The sequence below is a fragment of the Salmo trutta genome, chromosome 4 (genome assembly GCF_901001165.1).
Source record: "Salmo trutta chromosome 4, fSalTru1.1, whole genome shotgun sequence".
In the NCBI taxonomy this organism is placed as follows: domain Eukaryota; kingdom Metazoa; phylum Chordata; class Actinopteri; order Salmoniformes; family Salmonidae; genus Salmo; species Salmo trutta.
This window is the reverse complement of record NC_042960.1, coordinates 66,549,869-66,567,693: the sequence shown is the minus strand read 5'-3', so window position 1 is coordinate 66,567,693 and position 17,825 is coordinate 66,549,869. Positions and strand designations below refer to the sequence as shown.

Sequence of the window (17,825 nt, the reverse complement as noted above, 5' to 3'; positions counted from 1 at the left end):
TATATTGGAGATATATTTTGGTAGTCTGCTGCACTATGTTATGACTCTCCCTGTAGACTTTGGGATTTCGTTTTGTGGTCCAATTTCACTAAATCTATATTTACTAAAAGCCGAAGCAGTTATATCCTAATTTGAGAAACAGAATGTCAACATGAGGTTTTGCATAAATGATGTATCGATGGCAATAGGAGATTTGTTAGGTCAACGTTGGATAGGCATGCCATATCAAATATATGCTACAATTTCAGGTTGTCATTGCCAAATCAGGTTAAATAAAATATATAAAATATTTGTCAATATTCAAAATCAGTTGGTATTATTTAAACTGTTGTTCTTGAGCAACCTTTCCAAAGGACCTCATAACCCCGTTCTCCTTCTGTGTTTGCTCCACCATCACCACACTAATAACACCCGCCAGCGAGACATGCGTCGTAATGACCAGTACATTCATAACCATCAGGTTGCAACGTGACTTTCATTAGTAGTGCAGATATACAAGGCAGCTGCATACATGATACAGCCAGTGAAAACACAAACAACAAAAAAACATACAAAACAACACTTTCTTCACAAGCACATTATAACTATAGGATATTACACAATACTGTTTCAGTCAGTGTGAACTATAGGATATTACACAATACTGTTTCAGTCAGTGTGAACTATAGGATATTACACAATACTGTTTCAGTCAGTGTGAACTATAGGATATTACACAATACTGTTTCAGTCAGTGTGAACTATAGGATATTACACAATACTGTTTCAGTCAGTGTGAACTATAGGATATTACACAATACTGTTTCCGTCAGTGTGAACTATAGGATATTACACAATACTGTTTCCGTCAGTGTGAACTATAGGATATTACACAATACTGTTTCCGTCAGTGTGAACTATAGGATATTACACAATACTGTTTCAGTCAGTGTTTAAGATAGCATGTTGATCTGGAGGTCTTAATGTCAAATTTAAAGATTTTTGTTTTGCAAAATGTAAATGGCTGACTGAGGTGTTGATGGTATAAATATAGGAGGTGTTCTATACGCCTACAACAATTTGCATCCTGAGATATATATGCACATCGCAAGTATATAGTGTATAACGTTGCCTCTTTATTCATAAAAGCCTTTCCACCAAGATAGTTAGGCTCTCTTCATCATAGCTGCAACGCAACCTCCAAAAAGGCTCCCGTTCAAATACAAGTGGTGTGCTTTATTCTATCCAATGGCAGGATGCTAAGACTCCCTCTAAGCATTAAACCCACCATTAAACCTTCGGGCCTGCCTAAGGGAATGTTACCGTCTGACTTCATGTATTATGTATCTAGTTAAAAAGGGCCAAGGATCCTTGGGAATGTGTCTGATTACTTGTTAAAATATTAGGGTGCATCCCAAACGACACCCTATTTCCCTTTAAAATCGTGCACTTCTTTTGATCAGGGGCTCTGGTCAAAAGTAGTGCACTATATAGGGAATAGGGTGCCATTTGGGACACAAGACTTGTCCTTTTGCACCACCTCAATCTGATGGTCTCACGGGCTACTCAATAATGCCCAGTAATGTGCTGCCTATCAGTTTTTGACTAAGTATTATTAGAAGTCCATGGCTTTCGCAAAACATATATTTTTTTTTTACACTTAAGTGTGTGTAAATTACTGTATTTAAGTTTCATCTACAAAGACTTTGGAAAAAAAATCATATTTGGATCAAAATGAAGAGAAAACCTTTGTAAAGTGACTGCTATCTATTGTTAGGAGTGAGTCATCTAACCAGAATAGAGAATTGCTGGAACAATTTACAAAACTCATTACAATTGGATGTTGTGGGTGCTGCTCTGGGAGTTTATTAAAGAGTTGGTTGAAGACCTAGGATCTGAGGACCTCATGGCTGAGGACCTCGTGGCTGAGGACCTCGTGGCTGAGGACCTCGTGGCTGAGGAATGTAACTGCTTTTCTTACATTTTGTCTTGTTCTGTATTTTGATTGTCGTTTTGTTTCACATTGTATTCGATTGTTGTTTTGTTTCACATTGTATTCGATTGTTGTATTACTGTGATCAGGGAACCCTTGAGAATGAGACCCTGGGTTTTCCCAGAATGCAGGTGTGTGTGTGTGTGTGTGTGTGTGTGTGTGTGTGTGTGTGTGTGTGTGTGTGTGTGTGTGTGTGTGTGTGTGTGTGTGTGTGTGTGTGTGTGTGTGTGAGGATGTGGATATGGGTGTAGGGCTAGGCAATATCACCAACACATAATATCCCAATATTTTTCTCATTTTGGGCAGTATTGTGGTATTTTATGTTCCAGAATAATACAAGTTTGCAATATGTTTTATGAATAGTGCATGTGCCTTATATGATAACACATTAGTTCTAAGTATTTGTAATGTATTTTACATGCTGGTGGTTTTCTACTCAACCAAACTAGAACAAAGCTGACACTTTTCATTCAAATTAGCAATTTATCAAAAATATCGTTATAGACGGTATTGAAAAAAATCCATACCGGTATGTGGATCCATACAGGTATACCAGTATTCACAATATATTGCCAAGCCCTATGTGTGTGTTTGTGTGTTGCACGTGCACATGCGTGTGTGTGTGTGTACACATGCATGTGCGTCTGTCTGTGTGTCAGGTTAGCGGTTTTCGTCATGAATGTTGTTCTGGAAGCAGCTCTGTTAGCGGTTTTCGTCATGAATGTTGTTCTGGAGGCAGCTCTGTTAGCGGTTTTCGTCATGAATGTTGTTCTGGAGGCAGCTCTGTTAGCGGTTTTCGTCATGAATGTTGTTCTGGAGGCAGCTCTGTTAGCGGTTTTCGTCATGAATGTTGTTCTTGAAGCAGCTAGCTAGTACAGCCACAAAGTCATGAAATCAGGTTTTAAGCCTAATGCATAACCCTAACCTTAAAGGGGAACATGTTACTTCATATTCATTATCTCCAGCATATGTTAAAATGTCATGTTTCTATGTTTTGTAGTCAAAAAGATAAAGGAAGATGTCATTTCCAATGACATTCATCTGTGCGCATCATGCTATTTTAACCAATTATGAGGAGGCATTGCCTACTAATTGGTTGTGATGTCATTGGAAACACTATTATTTACTACAAAACTTAGAAATGTGCCATTTTCGCATTAGTTGATGTTGGGATGGTGCTGGAGATGAATGAAGCTGAACTTATTTTTAACCAAAAAGCACATTTTTATTTTCATACATTTTTACAATATAGCCAGTTTTAACTTTGCAGCTGGCCTATCTAAGTGGAAATCGCCCAGTTCTGGCTCCAGGACAAGACTTGTGACAATAAAGGTAAACCTGCGTCTGTGTGTGTTGGGCCACGGGTTGACCTTGTGTATGTGGTTGTCAATAATCAAGTCGTAGGGAATGCAACACGTTTGATAGTGGCCTGTGTTTGGCTGTTACAGTACGTAACTCTCCTCCCTCCTCCCCCTGTGTGGTTGGGCTGTGTTTGGCTGTTACTGTAGGTGTACGTACCCCTCCTGACTCTACCCCCTGTGTGGTTGGGTCGTTCTGCAGCTGTGGTGACAAGACAACAAGGCCGTTCTCTCTCGCTGGGGCTGAAGATCTCCTCTGGCGAGATGGCCTGGTCTATATGAGGACAGTCCTCATTGGCTAGAGCTGCGTTGGCCGCTTCCCCATTCAGCTTGGAATCTTCAGACAGACACACAGGAGATTCCATAGAAATAGAACTAGAATTAGAACAGGAGATTCCATAGAAATAGAATTAGATTTAGAACAGGAGATTCCATAGAAACAGAACTAGAATTAGAACAGGACATTCCATAGAAATAGAACTAGAATTAGAACAGGAGATTCCATAGAAATAGAATTAGATTTAGAACAGGAGATTGCATGGAAACAGAACTAGAATTAGAACAGGAGATTCCATAGAAACAGAACTAGAATTAGAACAGGAGATTCCATGGAAACAGAACTAGAATTAGAACAGAAGATCCATAGAACTAGAACAGGAGATTCCATAGAATTAGAACAGGAGATCCATAGAACTAGAATTAGAACAGGAGATTCCATAGAACTATAATTAGAACAGGAGATTCCAACAACTAGAAATAGAATTAGAACAGAAGATTCCATAGAAATAGAACAGAAGATTCCATAGAAATAGAACAGGAGATTCCATAGAAATAGAAATATAATTAGAACAGAAGATTCCATAGAAATAGACTTAGAATTGAAGAGTCCATGGAAATAAAATTAGAATAGAAGATTCAATGGAAATAAAATTAGAATAGAAGATTCAATGGAAATAAAATTAGAACAGGAGATTCCATAGAAATATAATTTGAATTAGAACAGAAGATTCTATGGAAATAGAACTAGAATCAGAACAGGAGATTCCATGGAAATAAAATTAGAACAGGAGATTCTATAGAAATAAAATTAGAACAGGAGATTCTATAGAAATAGAATTAGAACAGGAGATTCCATAGAAATAGAATTAGAACAGGAGATTCCATAGAAATAGAATTAGAACAGGAGATTCCATAGAACTAGAACAGGAGATTCCATAGAAATAGACCACCTTTACACCACACACAGAGATGCATACAAAGCTCTCCCTTGCCCCCCATTTGGCAAATCTGACCATAATTCCATCCTCCTGATTGTTGCTTACAAGCAAAAACTAACGCAGGAAGTGGTCAGATGATGCAGATGCTAAGCTAAAGGACTGTTTTGCTAGCACAGACTGGAATATGTTCCGGGATTCCTCCGATGCATTGAGGAGTACATCACATCAGTCACTGGCTTCATCAATAAGTGCATTGATGACATCATCCCCACAGTGACTGTACGTACATACCCCAACCAGAAACCATTGATTACAGGCAAAAGCCGCACTGAGATAAAGGGTAGAGATGCCGCCTTCAAGGAGCGGGACTCTACGCTTATAAGAAATCCCAATACGCCCTCAGGCGAACCATCAAACAGGCAAAGCGCCAACACTGCACTAAGATTGAATCGTACTACACTGGCTCCGATGCTCATTGGATGTGGCAGGGCCTGCAAACTATTACAGACTACAAAGAGAAGCACAGCCACAAGCTGCCCAGTGACATGAGCCTACCAGATGAGCTAAATCACTTCTATGCTCGCTTCGAGGCAAGCAACGCTGAGGCATGCATGAGAGCATCAACAGTTCCGGATGACTGTGTGATCACACTCTCTGTAGCCGATGTGAGTAAGACCGTTATACAGGTTAACATTCACAAGGCCGCTGGGCCAGACGGATTACCAGGATGGGTGCTCCGGGCATGTGCTGACCAACTGGCAGGTGTCTTCACTGACATTTTGAACATGTCCCTGATTGAGTCTGTAATACCAACATGTTGTTTCAAGCAGACTACCATAGTCCCTGTGCCCAAGATGACTAAGGTAACCTGCCTAAATAACTACAGACCTGTAGCACTCACGTCCGTAGCCATGAAGTGCTTTGAAAGGCTGGTCATGGCTCACATTAACGCCATTATCCCAGAAACCCTAGACCCACTCCAATTTGCATACCGCTCCAACAGATCCACAGATGATGCAATCTCTATTGCACTCCACACTGCCCTTTCCCACCTGGACAAAAGGAACACCTACGTGAGAATGCTGTTCATTGAGCTAAGGATCCTGGGACTAAACACCTCCCTCTGCAACTGGATCCTGGACTTCCCAACGGGCCAACTCCAGGTGGTAAGGGTAGGTAACCACACATCTGCCACGCTGATCCTCAACACTGGAGCCCCTCAGGGGTGCGTGCTCAGTCCCCTCCTGTACTCCCTGTTCACCCACGACTGCGCAGCCAGGCACGACTCCAGCACCATCATTAATTTTGCAGACGACACAACAGTGGTAGGCCTGATCACTGACAATGACGAGACAGCCTATAGATAGGAGGTCAGAGACCTGGTGCCAGAATAACAACCTATCCCTCAACATAATCAAGACAAAGGAGATGATTGTGGACTACAGGAAAAGGAGGACCGAGCACGCCCCCATTCCCATCGACGGGGCTGTAGTGGAGCAGGTTGAGAGCTTCAAGTTCCTTGGTGTCCACATCACCAAAAAACTAGAATTGTCCAAACACACCAAGACAGTCGTGAAGAGGGCATGACAAAGCCTATTCCCCCCCAGGAAACTGAAAAGATTTGGCGTGGGTCCCAGATCCTCAAAAGGTTCTACAGCTGCAACATCGAGAACATCCTGACGGGTTGCATCACTACCTGGTACGGCAACCGCTCAACCTCTGACAGCAAGGCACTACAGAGGGTAGTGCGTATGGCCCAGTACATCACTGGGGGTAAGCTGCCTGCCATCCAGGACCTCTATACCAGGCGGTGTCAGAGCAACGTCCTAAAAATTGTCAGACTCCAGCCACCCCAGTCAGAGACTGTTCTCTCTGCTACCGCATAGCAAGCGGTACCGGAGCGCCAAGTCTAGGACCAAAAGGCTTCTCAACAGCTTTTACCCCCAAGCCATAAGACTCCTGAACAGCTTATGAAATGGCTACCCAGACTATTTGCATTGTGTCCCGCCACCCCCCGCCAACCCCTCTTTTACAGTGCTGCTACTCTCTGTTTATCATCTATGCATAGTCATTTTAACTAATCCTACATGTACATATTACCTCAAATAGTCCAACTAACCGGTGCACCTGCACATTGACTCTGTACCGGTACCACCGATATATAGCCTCGCTACTGTTATTTTTGACTTTTTATTTCTTTACTTAAAAACTGCACTGTTGGTTAAGGGCTTGTAAGTAAGCATTTCACTGTAAGGTCGTATTCGGCACACGTGACAGACTGATTTGAAATCAAATTAGAACAGGAGATTCTATGGAAATAAAATCAGAACAGGAGATTCCATAGAAACAGAATTAGAACAGGAGATTCCATGGAAACAAAATCAGAACAGGAGATTCCATGGAAATATAATTAAAACAGGAGATTCCATGGAAGTAAAATCAGAACAGGAGATTCTATAGAAACAGAATTAGAACAGGAGATTCCATGGAAATAGAATTAGAACAGGAGATTCCATGGAAATAGAATTAGAACAGGAGATTCCATGGAAATAGAATTAAAACAGGAGATTCCATGGAAATAAAATCACAACAGGAGATTCCATAGAAATATAATTAAAACAGGAGATTCCATGGAAATAGAATTAGAACAGGAGATTGCATGGAAACAGAATTAGAACAGGAGATTCCATGGAAACAGAATTAGAACACCTAGAAGAACATTAGAAAATATATCTGGGAGATACAGACAACAGAATCAAACACTGATCAAATAAAGCATTTTAGGAAATGCTGCTTGTCCAACTGCCAAACAAAAGACTAGAGTCAATGAATGCAACAAGTAGAGATATGGGCATCCAATTCAATTCAATACAACTTTATGTGTTCCCTGGGAAGCTAAACTCCAATCGATGCTGAGGTCTAGATAAAGTTAATCATATGTGGTTTAGAAACAAACCCCTATATTGCCAGTTTAATTAACCCACTTTGAAAATATTATAAGATAGCTTTTGTATCCTTTGTCAAGTGCTACATTCTGTACAGCACATATCCTAGCATGCTATCATTATCCTAGCATGCTATCATTATCCTAGCATGCTATCATAATCCTAGCATGCTATCATAATCCTAGCATGCTATCATATCCTAGCATGCTATCATATCCTAGCATGCCATCATATCCTAGCATGCTTCAAATCAAATATTACTGACTCAATCAATTATAATAGCACTGATTTGGATAGTCAACAGTAGGATTTGAAGCATGCTGCATTAGGATATTACAGTGTGAGCAGTAGTATTAGTGTGTGATGGTGCATGGACTCAGATGGTTAGTGGGTGTAGTGGTGGGTGTATGGATGGTATTTTAGTATGGTAAGTGGGATGGTGTCAATGTGAGAAAAAAAACATGTTAGCCTAAAACATCAACCCACTTGACAAGTAGTATCCTAGTACCTTAGTAGAAGCCTAGTACCGCACTAGCAGCCTAGTACCTAAGTAGCAGCCTAGTACCTCAGTAGCAGCCTAGTACCTCAGTAGCAGCCTAGTACCTCAGTAGCACCTGTGAGTGTAATCAATGATCGGTACTAATGTATCATATAGGTGCTAACACAGGGCTGCCCAACCCTGTTCCTGGAGAGATACACTCCTGTAGGTTTTACTCCAACCCTGTTGCTGGAGAGATACCCTCCTGTAGGTTTAAATCCAACCCTGTTCCTGGAGGGTTGGAGTAAAACCTACAGGAGGGTATCTCTCAAGGAGGCAGGCTGTCAGCCTATAGATATCTATCATGGTGGTCTATAATACAGACTGTCAGCCTATAGACATCTATCATGGTGGTCTATAATACAGACTGTCAGCCTATAGACATCTATCATGGTGGTCTATAATACAGACTGTCGGCCTATAGACATCTATCATGGTGGTCTATAAGACAGACTGTCAGCCTATAGACATTTATCATGGTGGTCTATAATACAGACTGTCAGCCTATAGACATCTATCATGGTTTCTTACCTGAAAACTTTACTTCAAAGACGTCGTCGTGTGTCAGAGCCATGTTTTGAGCCAGAGCCAAAACAGGGTGGACTAAGTTCGGGCTTTCAGGAAGGAGCGGTGCTTTATGGGGCGTTGGAGGAGAGTTGATGCTGGACTTACAGTAGTTGGGTGATCCTGGTTGGGGTGCTCGCGGGATATGCTTGTTCTTCTTCTTTGGTAGCTTCTGTTTAGCCATGGCCAGGGAGTAATACATTCCAAAGTTGTTGACGATTACGGGGACGGGCATGGCGATGGTCAGTACACCCGACAGGGCGCACAGCGCTCCGACAAGCATACCCGACCACGTCTGGGGGTACATGTCGCCGTAGCCAAGGGTCGTCATGGTAACAACGGCCCACCAGAATCCGATAGGGATGTTCTTGAAGTGCGTGTGATCGCTGGCGCGCGGGTCGGTCGGGTCCGCTCCCATCCGTTCGGCGTAGTAGATCATCGTGGCGAAGATGAGAACTCCGAGGGCGAGGAAAATGATGAGGAGGAGGAACTCATTAGTGCTAGCCCGTAACGTGTGACCCAGAACCCTCAAGCCCACAAAGTGACGGGTCAGCTTGAAGATACGCAGGATCCTGACAAACCTCACCACCCTCAGGAACCCCAGAACATCCTTGGCCGCTTTAGACGACAGTCCGCTCAGCCCGACCTCCAGGTAGAACGGTAAGATAGCCACGAAGTCGATAACGTTGAGAGCTTTCTTCATGAACTCCATCTTGTCCGGACAGAATATGACTCGCATCATGAACTCAAAGGTAAACCAGACCACGCAGACGCCCTCGATGTAGGTGAGATAGACCACCGTCTCCGTTTCCTGGTACACATGCTCCACCGTCACGTTGTCCACCAGCTCCAGCTCGGTGCGGTTCACGATGGGGTTGAAGAACTCGTGGGTCTCCAGACAGAAGGTGGAGATGGACACGAGGATGAAGAACAGAGAGGCCAGGGCTATCCACTGTGAAGGAGGGAGAAAAGGGAGGAATGGAAAGAGAGAGAACGAGGGAAAGGGATTATTATTTGAAGGTTCTGACATAAGGACTTCATAACACATAATACAATTATATGCAGTGCAGAGATGTACAGAAGATGGAGATGGACACCAGAGGGAGAGGGGAGGAGAGAGAGAAAGGGGAGGAAAGAGAGAAAAAGGGGACGAGAGAGAAAAAGGGGAGGAGAGAAAAAAAGGGAGGGGAGGAGAGAGAGAGAGAAAGGAGAGGGGGAAATAGAAAGAGAGAGGGGAGGAGGGACAGAGTGGTCTCTCCCTCTCTCCCCCTTTCTCTCCCTTCTCTCCCCCCCTCTCCTTTCTCTCCCCCCCTGCATTACAACACTGATGTGGACTGGACAGAATGTATTACAGGGGAGGAGAGAGAAAGGGGAGAAAGAGAGAGAGACAGACATTTTTATTTGTACTTGTAAAAACAACATACTCTTGTATATCATGTATTGATTGACATTGGTACAACAGGAATGCTGTAATACTGTCTGTCCAGTCCACATCAATGTAACAACAGGAAGGTTATAACAGTCTGTCCAGTCCACATCAATGTAACAACAGGAAGGTTATAACAGTCTGTCCAGTCCACATCAATGTAACAACAGGAAGGTTATAACAGTCTGTCCAGTCCACATCAATGTAACAACAGGAAGGTTATAACAGTCTGTCCAGTCCACATCAATGTAACAACAGGAAGGTTATAACAGTCTGTCCAGTCCACATCAATGTAACAACAGGAAGGTTATAACAGTCTGTCCAGTCCACATCAATGTAACAACAGGAAGGTTATAACAGTCTGTCCAGTCCACATCAATGTAACAACAGGAAGGTTATAACAGTCTGTCCAGTCTCTCGTGTTACAGAGGCTGCATCCCAAATGGCACCCTATTCCTTATATAGTGCACTACTTTAGACCACAGCCCTATATAGTGCACTATTTTAGATCACAGCCCTATATAGTGCACTATTTTAGATCACAGCCCTATATAGTGCACTATTTTAGATCACAGCCCTATATAGTGCACTATTTTAGATCACAGCCCTATATAGTGCACTATTTTAGACCACAGCCCTATATAGTGCACTATTTTAGATCACAGCCCTATATAGTGCACTACTTTAGACCACAGCCCTATATAGTGCACTACATTAGACCACAGCCCTATATAGTGCACTACTTTAGACCACAGCCCTATATAGTGCACTATTTTAGATCACAGCCCTATATAGTGCACTATTTTAGATCACAGCCCTATATAGTGCACTATTTTAGACCACAGCCCTATATAGTGCACTATTTTAGATCACAGCCCTATATAGTGCACTATTTTAGATCACAGCCCTATATAGTGCACTATTTTAGACCACAGCCCTATATAGTGCACTATTTTAGACCACAGCCCTATATAGTGCACTATTTTAGACCACAGCCCTATATAGTGCATTATTTTAGACCAGAGCTCATTTTAGATAGATAGAGAAACTGTCCCCTTTTGGGATGAATAAACGACTATTTTATATTGAGAAAGAGAAGAAAGAGAGGAGGATAGACTGAGGGAGAGAGAGAGAAAATGTGCTTTATTAATCCCAAAAGGGGAATATTTTATATTGAGAGAGAAAGAGAGAGATGAAAAATCTAATTGTATTTGTCACATGCTTCGTAAAACAACAGGTGTTAGGGTTACCCTAACCCCAATCTAGGGAAAGGGGGATACCTAGTCAGTTGTACAACGGAATGTATTCAACTGAATTGTGTCTTCCGCATTTAACCCAATCCCTCTGAATCAGAGAGAGGCGGGGGCTAACTTAATCTACATCATCGGCGCCCGGGGAACAGTGGGTTAACTTCCTTGCTCAGAGGCAGAACGACAGATTTTTAACAACAGAATTTTACCTTGTCAGCTCGGGGATTCGATTCAGCAACCTTTCGGTTACTGGTCCAACACGATAGATGTAATCTACTCCTCCATTAGGATGATAGATGATAGATGTAATCTATTCCTCCATTAGGATGATAGATGTAATCTACTCCTCCATTAGGATGAAAGATGTAATCTACACCTCCATTAGGATGATAGATGTAATCTACTCCTCCATTAGGATGATAGATGATAGATGTAATCTATTCCTCCATTAGGATGATAGATGTAATCTACTCCTCCATTAGGATGAAAGATGTAATCTACACCTCCATTAGGATGATAGATGTAATCTACTCCTCCATTAGGATGATAGATGATAGATGTAATCTACTCCTCCATTAAAATTGATGTAATCTACACCTTCATTAGGATGATAGATGTAATCTACTCCTCCATTAGGATGATAGATGTAATCTACTCCTCCATTAGGATGATAGATGAGAGATGTAATCTACACCTCCATTAGGATGATAGATGTAATCTACTCCTCCGTTAGGATGATAGATGTAATCTACTCCTCCGTTAGGATGATAGATGTAATCTACTCCTCCATTAGGATGATAGATGTAATCTACTCCTCCATTAGGATGATAGATGTAATCTACTCCTCCATTAGGATGATAGATGTAATCTACTCCTCCATTAGGATGATAGATGATAGATGTAATCTACACCTCCATTAGGATGATAGATGATAGATGTAATCTACTCCTCCATTAGGATGACAGATGTAATCTACACCTCCATTAGGATGATAGATGTAATCTACTCCTCCATTAGGATGATAGATGTAATCTACACCTCCATTAGGATGATAGATGTAATCTACTCCTCCATTAGGATGATAGATGTAATCTACACCTCCATTAGGATGATAGATGTAATCTACACCTCCATTAGGATGATAGATGTAATCTACTCCTCCATTAGGATGATATATGATAGATGTAATCTACTCCTCCATTAGGATGATGGATGATAGATGTAATCTACTCCTCCATTAGGATGATAGATGATAGATGTAATCTACTCCTCCATTAGGATGATAGATAGATGTAATCTACACCTCCATTAGGATGATAGATGATAGATGTAATCTACTCCTCCATTAGGATGATAGATGATAGATGTAATCTACTCCTCCATTAGGATGATAGATGATAGATGTAATCTACTCCTCCATTAGGATGATAGATGTAATCTACACCTCCATTAGGATGATAGATGTAATCTACTCCTCCATTAGGATGATAGATGTAATCTACTCCTCCATTAGGATGATAGATGTAATCTACACCTCCATTACGATGATAGATGATAGATGTAATCTACTCCTCCATTAGGATGATAGATGTAATCTACTCCTCCATTAGGATGATAGATGTAATCTACTCCTCCATTAGGATGATAGATGTAATCTACTCCTCCATTAGGATGATAGATGTAATCTACCCCTCCATTAGGATGATAGATGATAGATGTAATCTACACCTCCATTAGGATGATAGATGTAATCTACAACTCCATTAGGATAATAGATGATAGATGTAATCTACACCTTCATTAGGATGATAGATGATAGATGTAATCTACACCTCCATTAGGATGATAGATGATAGATGTAATCTACTCCTCCATTAGGATGATAGATGATAGATGTAATCTACTCCTCCATTAGGATGATAGATGATAGATGTAATCTACACCTCCATTAGGATGATAGATGTAATCTACAACTCCATTAGGATAATAGATGATAGATGTAATCTACACCTTCATTAGGATGATAGATGATAGATGTAATCTACACCTCCATTAGGATGATAGATGATAGATGTAATCTACTCCTCCATTAGGATGATAGATGATAGATGTAATCTACTCCTCCATTAGGATGATAGATGTAATCTACTCCTCCATTAGGATGATAGATGTAATCTACTCCTCCATTAGGATGATAGATGTAATCTACTCCTCCATTAGGATGATAGATGTAATCTACTCCTCCATTAGGATGATAGATGATAGATGTAATCTACTCCTCCATTAGGATGATAGATGTAATCTACTCCTCCATTAGGATGATAGATGATAGATGTAATCTACACCTCCATTAGGATGATAGATGTAATCTACACCTCCGTTAGGATGATAGATGTAATCTACTCCTCCATTAGGATGATAGATGTAATCTACTCCTCCATTAGGATGATAGATGATAGATGTAATCTACACCTCCATTAGGATGATAGATGTAATCTACACCTCCGTTAGGATGATAGATGTAATCTACTCCTCCATTAGGATGATAGATGTAATCTACTCCTCCATTAGGATGATAGATGATAGATGTAATCTACTCCTCCATTAGGATGATAGATGTAATCTACTCCTCCGTTAGGATGATAGATGTAATCTACTCCTCCGTTAGGATGATAGATGTAATCTACTCCTCCATTAGGATGATAGATGTAATCTACTCCTCCATTAGGATGATAGATGATAGATGTAATCTACTCCTCCATTAGGATGATAGATGATAGATGTAATCTACTCCTCCATTAGGATGATAGATAGATGTAATCTACACCTCCATTAGGATGATAGATGATAGATGTAATCTACACCTCCATTAGGATGATAGATGATAGATGTAATCTACTCCTCCATTAGGATGATAGATGTAATCTACTCCTCCAATAGGATGATAGATGATAGATGTAATCTACTCCTCCAATAGGATGATAGATGATAGATGTAATCTACTCCTCCATTAGGATGATAGATGTAATCTACACCTCCAATAGGATGATAGATGATAGATATAATCTACTCCTCCATTAGGATGATAGATGATAGATGTAATCTACACCTCCATTAGTATGATAGATGATAGATGTAATCTACACCTCCATTAGGATGATAGATGATAGATGTAATCTACTCCTCCATTAGGATGATAGATGTAATCTACTCCTCCATTAGGATGATAGATGTAATCTACTCCTCCATTAGGATGATAGATGTAATCTACTCCTCCATTAGGATGATAGATGTAATCTACTCCTCCATTAGGATGATAGATGTAATCTACTCCTCCATTAGGATGATAGATGTAATCTACTCCTCCATTAGGATGATAGATGTAATCTACACCTCCATTAGGATGATAGATGTAATCTACTCCTCCATTAGGATGATAGATGTAATCTACACCTCCATTAGGATGATAGATGTAATCTACTCCTCCATTAGGATGATAGATGATAGATGTAATCTACTCCTCCATTAGGATGATAGATGTAATCTACACCTCCATTAGGATGATAGATGATAGATGTAATCTACTCCTCCATTAGGATGATAGATGTAATCTACACCTCCATTAGGATGATAGATGATAGATGTAATCTACTCCTCCATTAGGATGATAGATGTAATCTACACCTCCATTAGGATGATAGATGTAATCTACTCCTCCATTAGGATGATAGATGACAGATGTAATCTACTCCTCCATTAGGATGATAGATGTAATCTACTCCTCCATTAGGATGATAGATGTAATCTACTCCTCCATTAGGATGATAGATGTAATCTACATCTCCATTAGGATGATAGATGTAATCTACTCCTCCATTAGGATGATAGATGTAATCTACTCCTCCATTAGGATGATAGATGAGAGATGTAATCTACTCCTCCATTAGGATGATAGATGTAATCTACTCCTCCATTAGGATGATAGATGCAATCTACTCCTCCATTAGGATGATAGATGTAATCTACTCCTCCATTAGGATATAGATGTAATCTACACCTCCATTAGGATGATAGATGTAATCTACTCCTCCATTAGGATGATAGATGATAGATGTAATCTACTCCTCCATTAGGATGATAGATGTAATCTACTCCTCCATTAGGATGATAGAGGTAATCTACACCTCCATTAGGATGATAGATGATAGATGTAATCTACTCCTCCATCAGGATGATAGATGTAATCTACTCCTCCATTAGGATGATAGATGTAATCTACTCCTCCATTAGGATGATAGATGATAGATGTAATCTACTCCTCCATTAGGATGATAGATGATAGATGTAATCTACTCCTCCATTAGGATGATAGATGTAATCTACTCCTCCATTAGGATGATAGATAGATGTAATCTACACCTCCATTAGGATGATAGATGATAGATGTAATCTACTCCTCCATTAGGATGATAGATGATAGATGTAATCTACTCCTCCATTAGGATGATAGATGATAGATGTAATCTACTCCTCCATTAGGATGATAGATGTAATCTACACCTCCATTAGGATGATAGATGTAATCTACTCCTCCATTAGGATGATAGATGTAATCTACTCCTCCATTAGGATGATAGATGATAGATGTAATCTACTCCTCCATTAGGATGATAGATGATAGATGTAATCTACTCCTCCATTAGGATGATAGATGTAATCTACTCCTCCATTAGGATGATAGATGATAGATGTAATCTACTCCTCCATTAGGATGATATATGTAATCTACTCCTCCATTAGGATGATAGATGTAATCTACACCTCCAATAGGATGATAGATGATAGATGTAATCAACTCCTCCATTAGGATGATAGATGATAGATGTAATCTACACCTCCATTAGGATGATAGATGTAATCTACTCCTCCATTAGGATGATAGATGATAGATGTAATCTACTCCTCCATTAGGATGATAGATGTAATCTACTCCTCCATTAGGATGATAGATGTAATCTACACCTCCAATAGGATGATAGATGATAGATGTAATCAACTCCTCCATTAGGATGATAGATGATAGATGTAATCTACACCTCCATTAGGATGATAGATGTAATCTACACCTCCATTAGGATGATAGATGATAGATGTAATCTACTCCTCCATTAGGATGATAGATGATAGATGTAATCTACACCTCCATTAGGATGATAGATGTAATCTACTCCTCCATTAGGATGATAGATGTAATCTACACCTCCATTAGGATGATAGATGTAATCTACTCCTCCATTAGGATGATAGATGATAGATGTAATCTACACCTCCATTAGGATGATAGATGATAGATGTAATCTACACCTCCATTAGGATGATAGATGTAATCTACACCTCCATTAGGATGATAGATGTAATCTACTCCTCCATTAGGATGATAGATGATAGATGTAATCTACACCTCCATTAGGATGATAGATGTAATCTACACCTCCATTAGGATGATAGATGTAATCTACTCCTCCATTAGGATGATAGATGTAATCTACACCTCCATTAGGATGATAGATGTAATCTACACCTCCATTAGGATGATAGATGTAATCTACTCCTCCATTAGGATGATAGATGTAATCTACTCCTCCATTAGGATAATAGATGTAATCTACACCTCCATTAGGATGATAGATGATAGATGTAATCTACTCCTCCATCAGGATGATAGATGTAATCTACTCCTCCATTAGGATGATAGATGTAATCTACACCTCCATTAGGATGATAGATGATAGATGTAATCTACTCCTCCATTAGGATGATAGATGATAGATGTAATCTACACCTCCATTAGGATGATAGATGTAATCTACTCCTCCATTAGGATGATAGATGATAGATGTAATCTACACCTCCATTAGGATGATAGATGTAATCTACACCTCCATTAGGATGATAGATGATAGATGTAATCTACTCCTCCATTAGGATGATAGATGTAATCTACTCCTCCATTAGGATGATAGATGATAGATGTAATCTACACCTCCATTAGGATGATAGATGTAATCTACTCCTCCATTAGGATGATAGATGTAATCTACTCCTCCATTAGGATGATAGATGTAATCTACTCCTCCATTAGGATGATAGATGTAATCTACTCCTCCATTAGGATGATAGATGATAGATGTAATCTACTCCTCCATTAGGATGATAGATGATAGATGTAATCTACTCCCCCATTAGGATGATAGATGATAAATGTAATCTACTCCTCCATTAGGATGATAGATGTAATCTACACCTCCATTAGGATGATAGATGTAATCTACACCTCCATTAGGATGATAGATGTAATCTACTCCTCCATTAGGATGATAGATGAAATCTACTCCTCCAATAGGATGATAGATGTAATCTACAACTCCATTAGGATGATAGATGTAATCTACACCTCCATTAGGATGATAGATTTAATCTACTCCTCCATTAGGATGATAGATGTAATCTACTCCTCCATTAGGATGATAGATGATAGATGTAATCTACTCCTCC

General features: G+C 40.1%; 1 protein-coding gene across 2 annotated transcripts in view; it reads right to left on the bottom strand.

The window, feature by feature from the left end:
- The window catches only part of kcnc1b (potassium voltage-gated channel, Shaw-related subfamily, member 1b), a 58,748-nt gene that overhangs the window by 11,720 nt on the left and 29,203 nt on the right, over positions 1-17,825 (bottom strand). For both annotated transcript variants that reach the window (XM_029751868.1, XM_029751867.1), the window contains exons 2-3: positions 8,562-9,546; positions 3,491-3,667 (exon numbers count right to left, since the gene is read on the bottom strand). In XM_029751868.1, the coding sequence (XP_029607728.1) occupies positions 3,491-3,667; positions 8,562-9,546 (1,162 nt within the window). The remainder of the gene's footprint in view (positions 1-3,490; positions 3,668-8,561; positions 9,547-17,825) is intronic.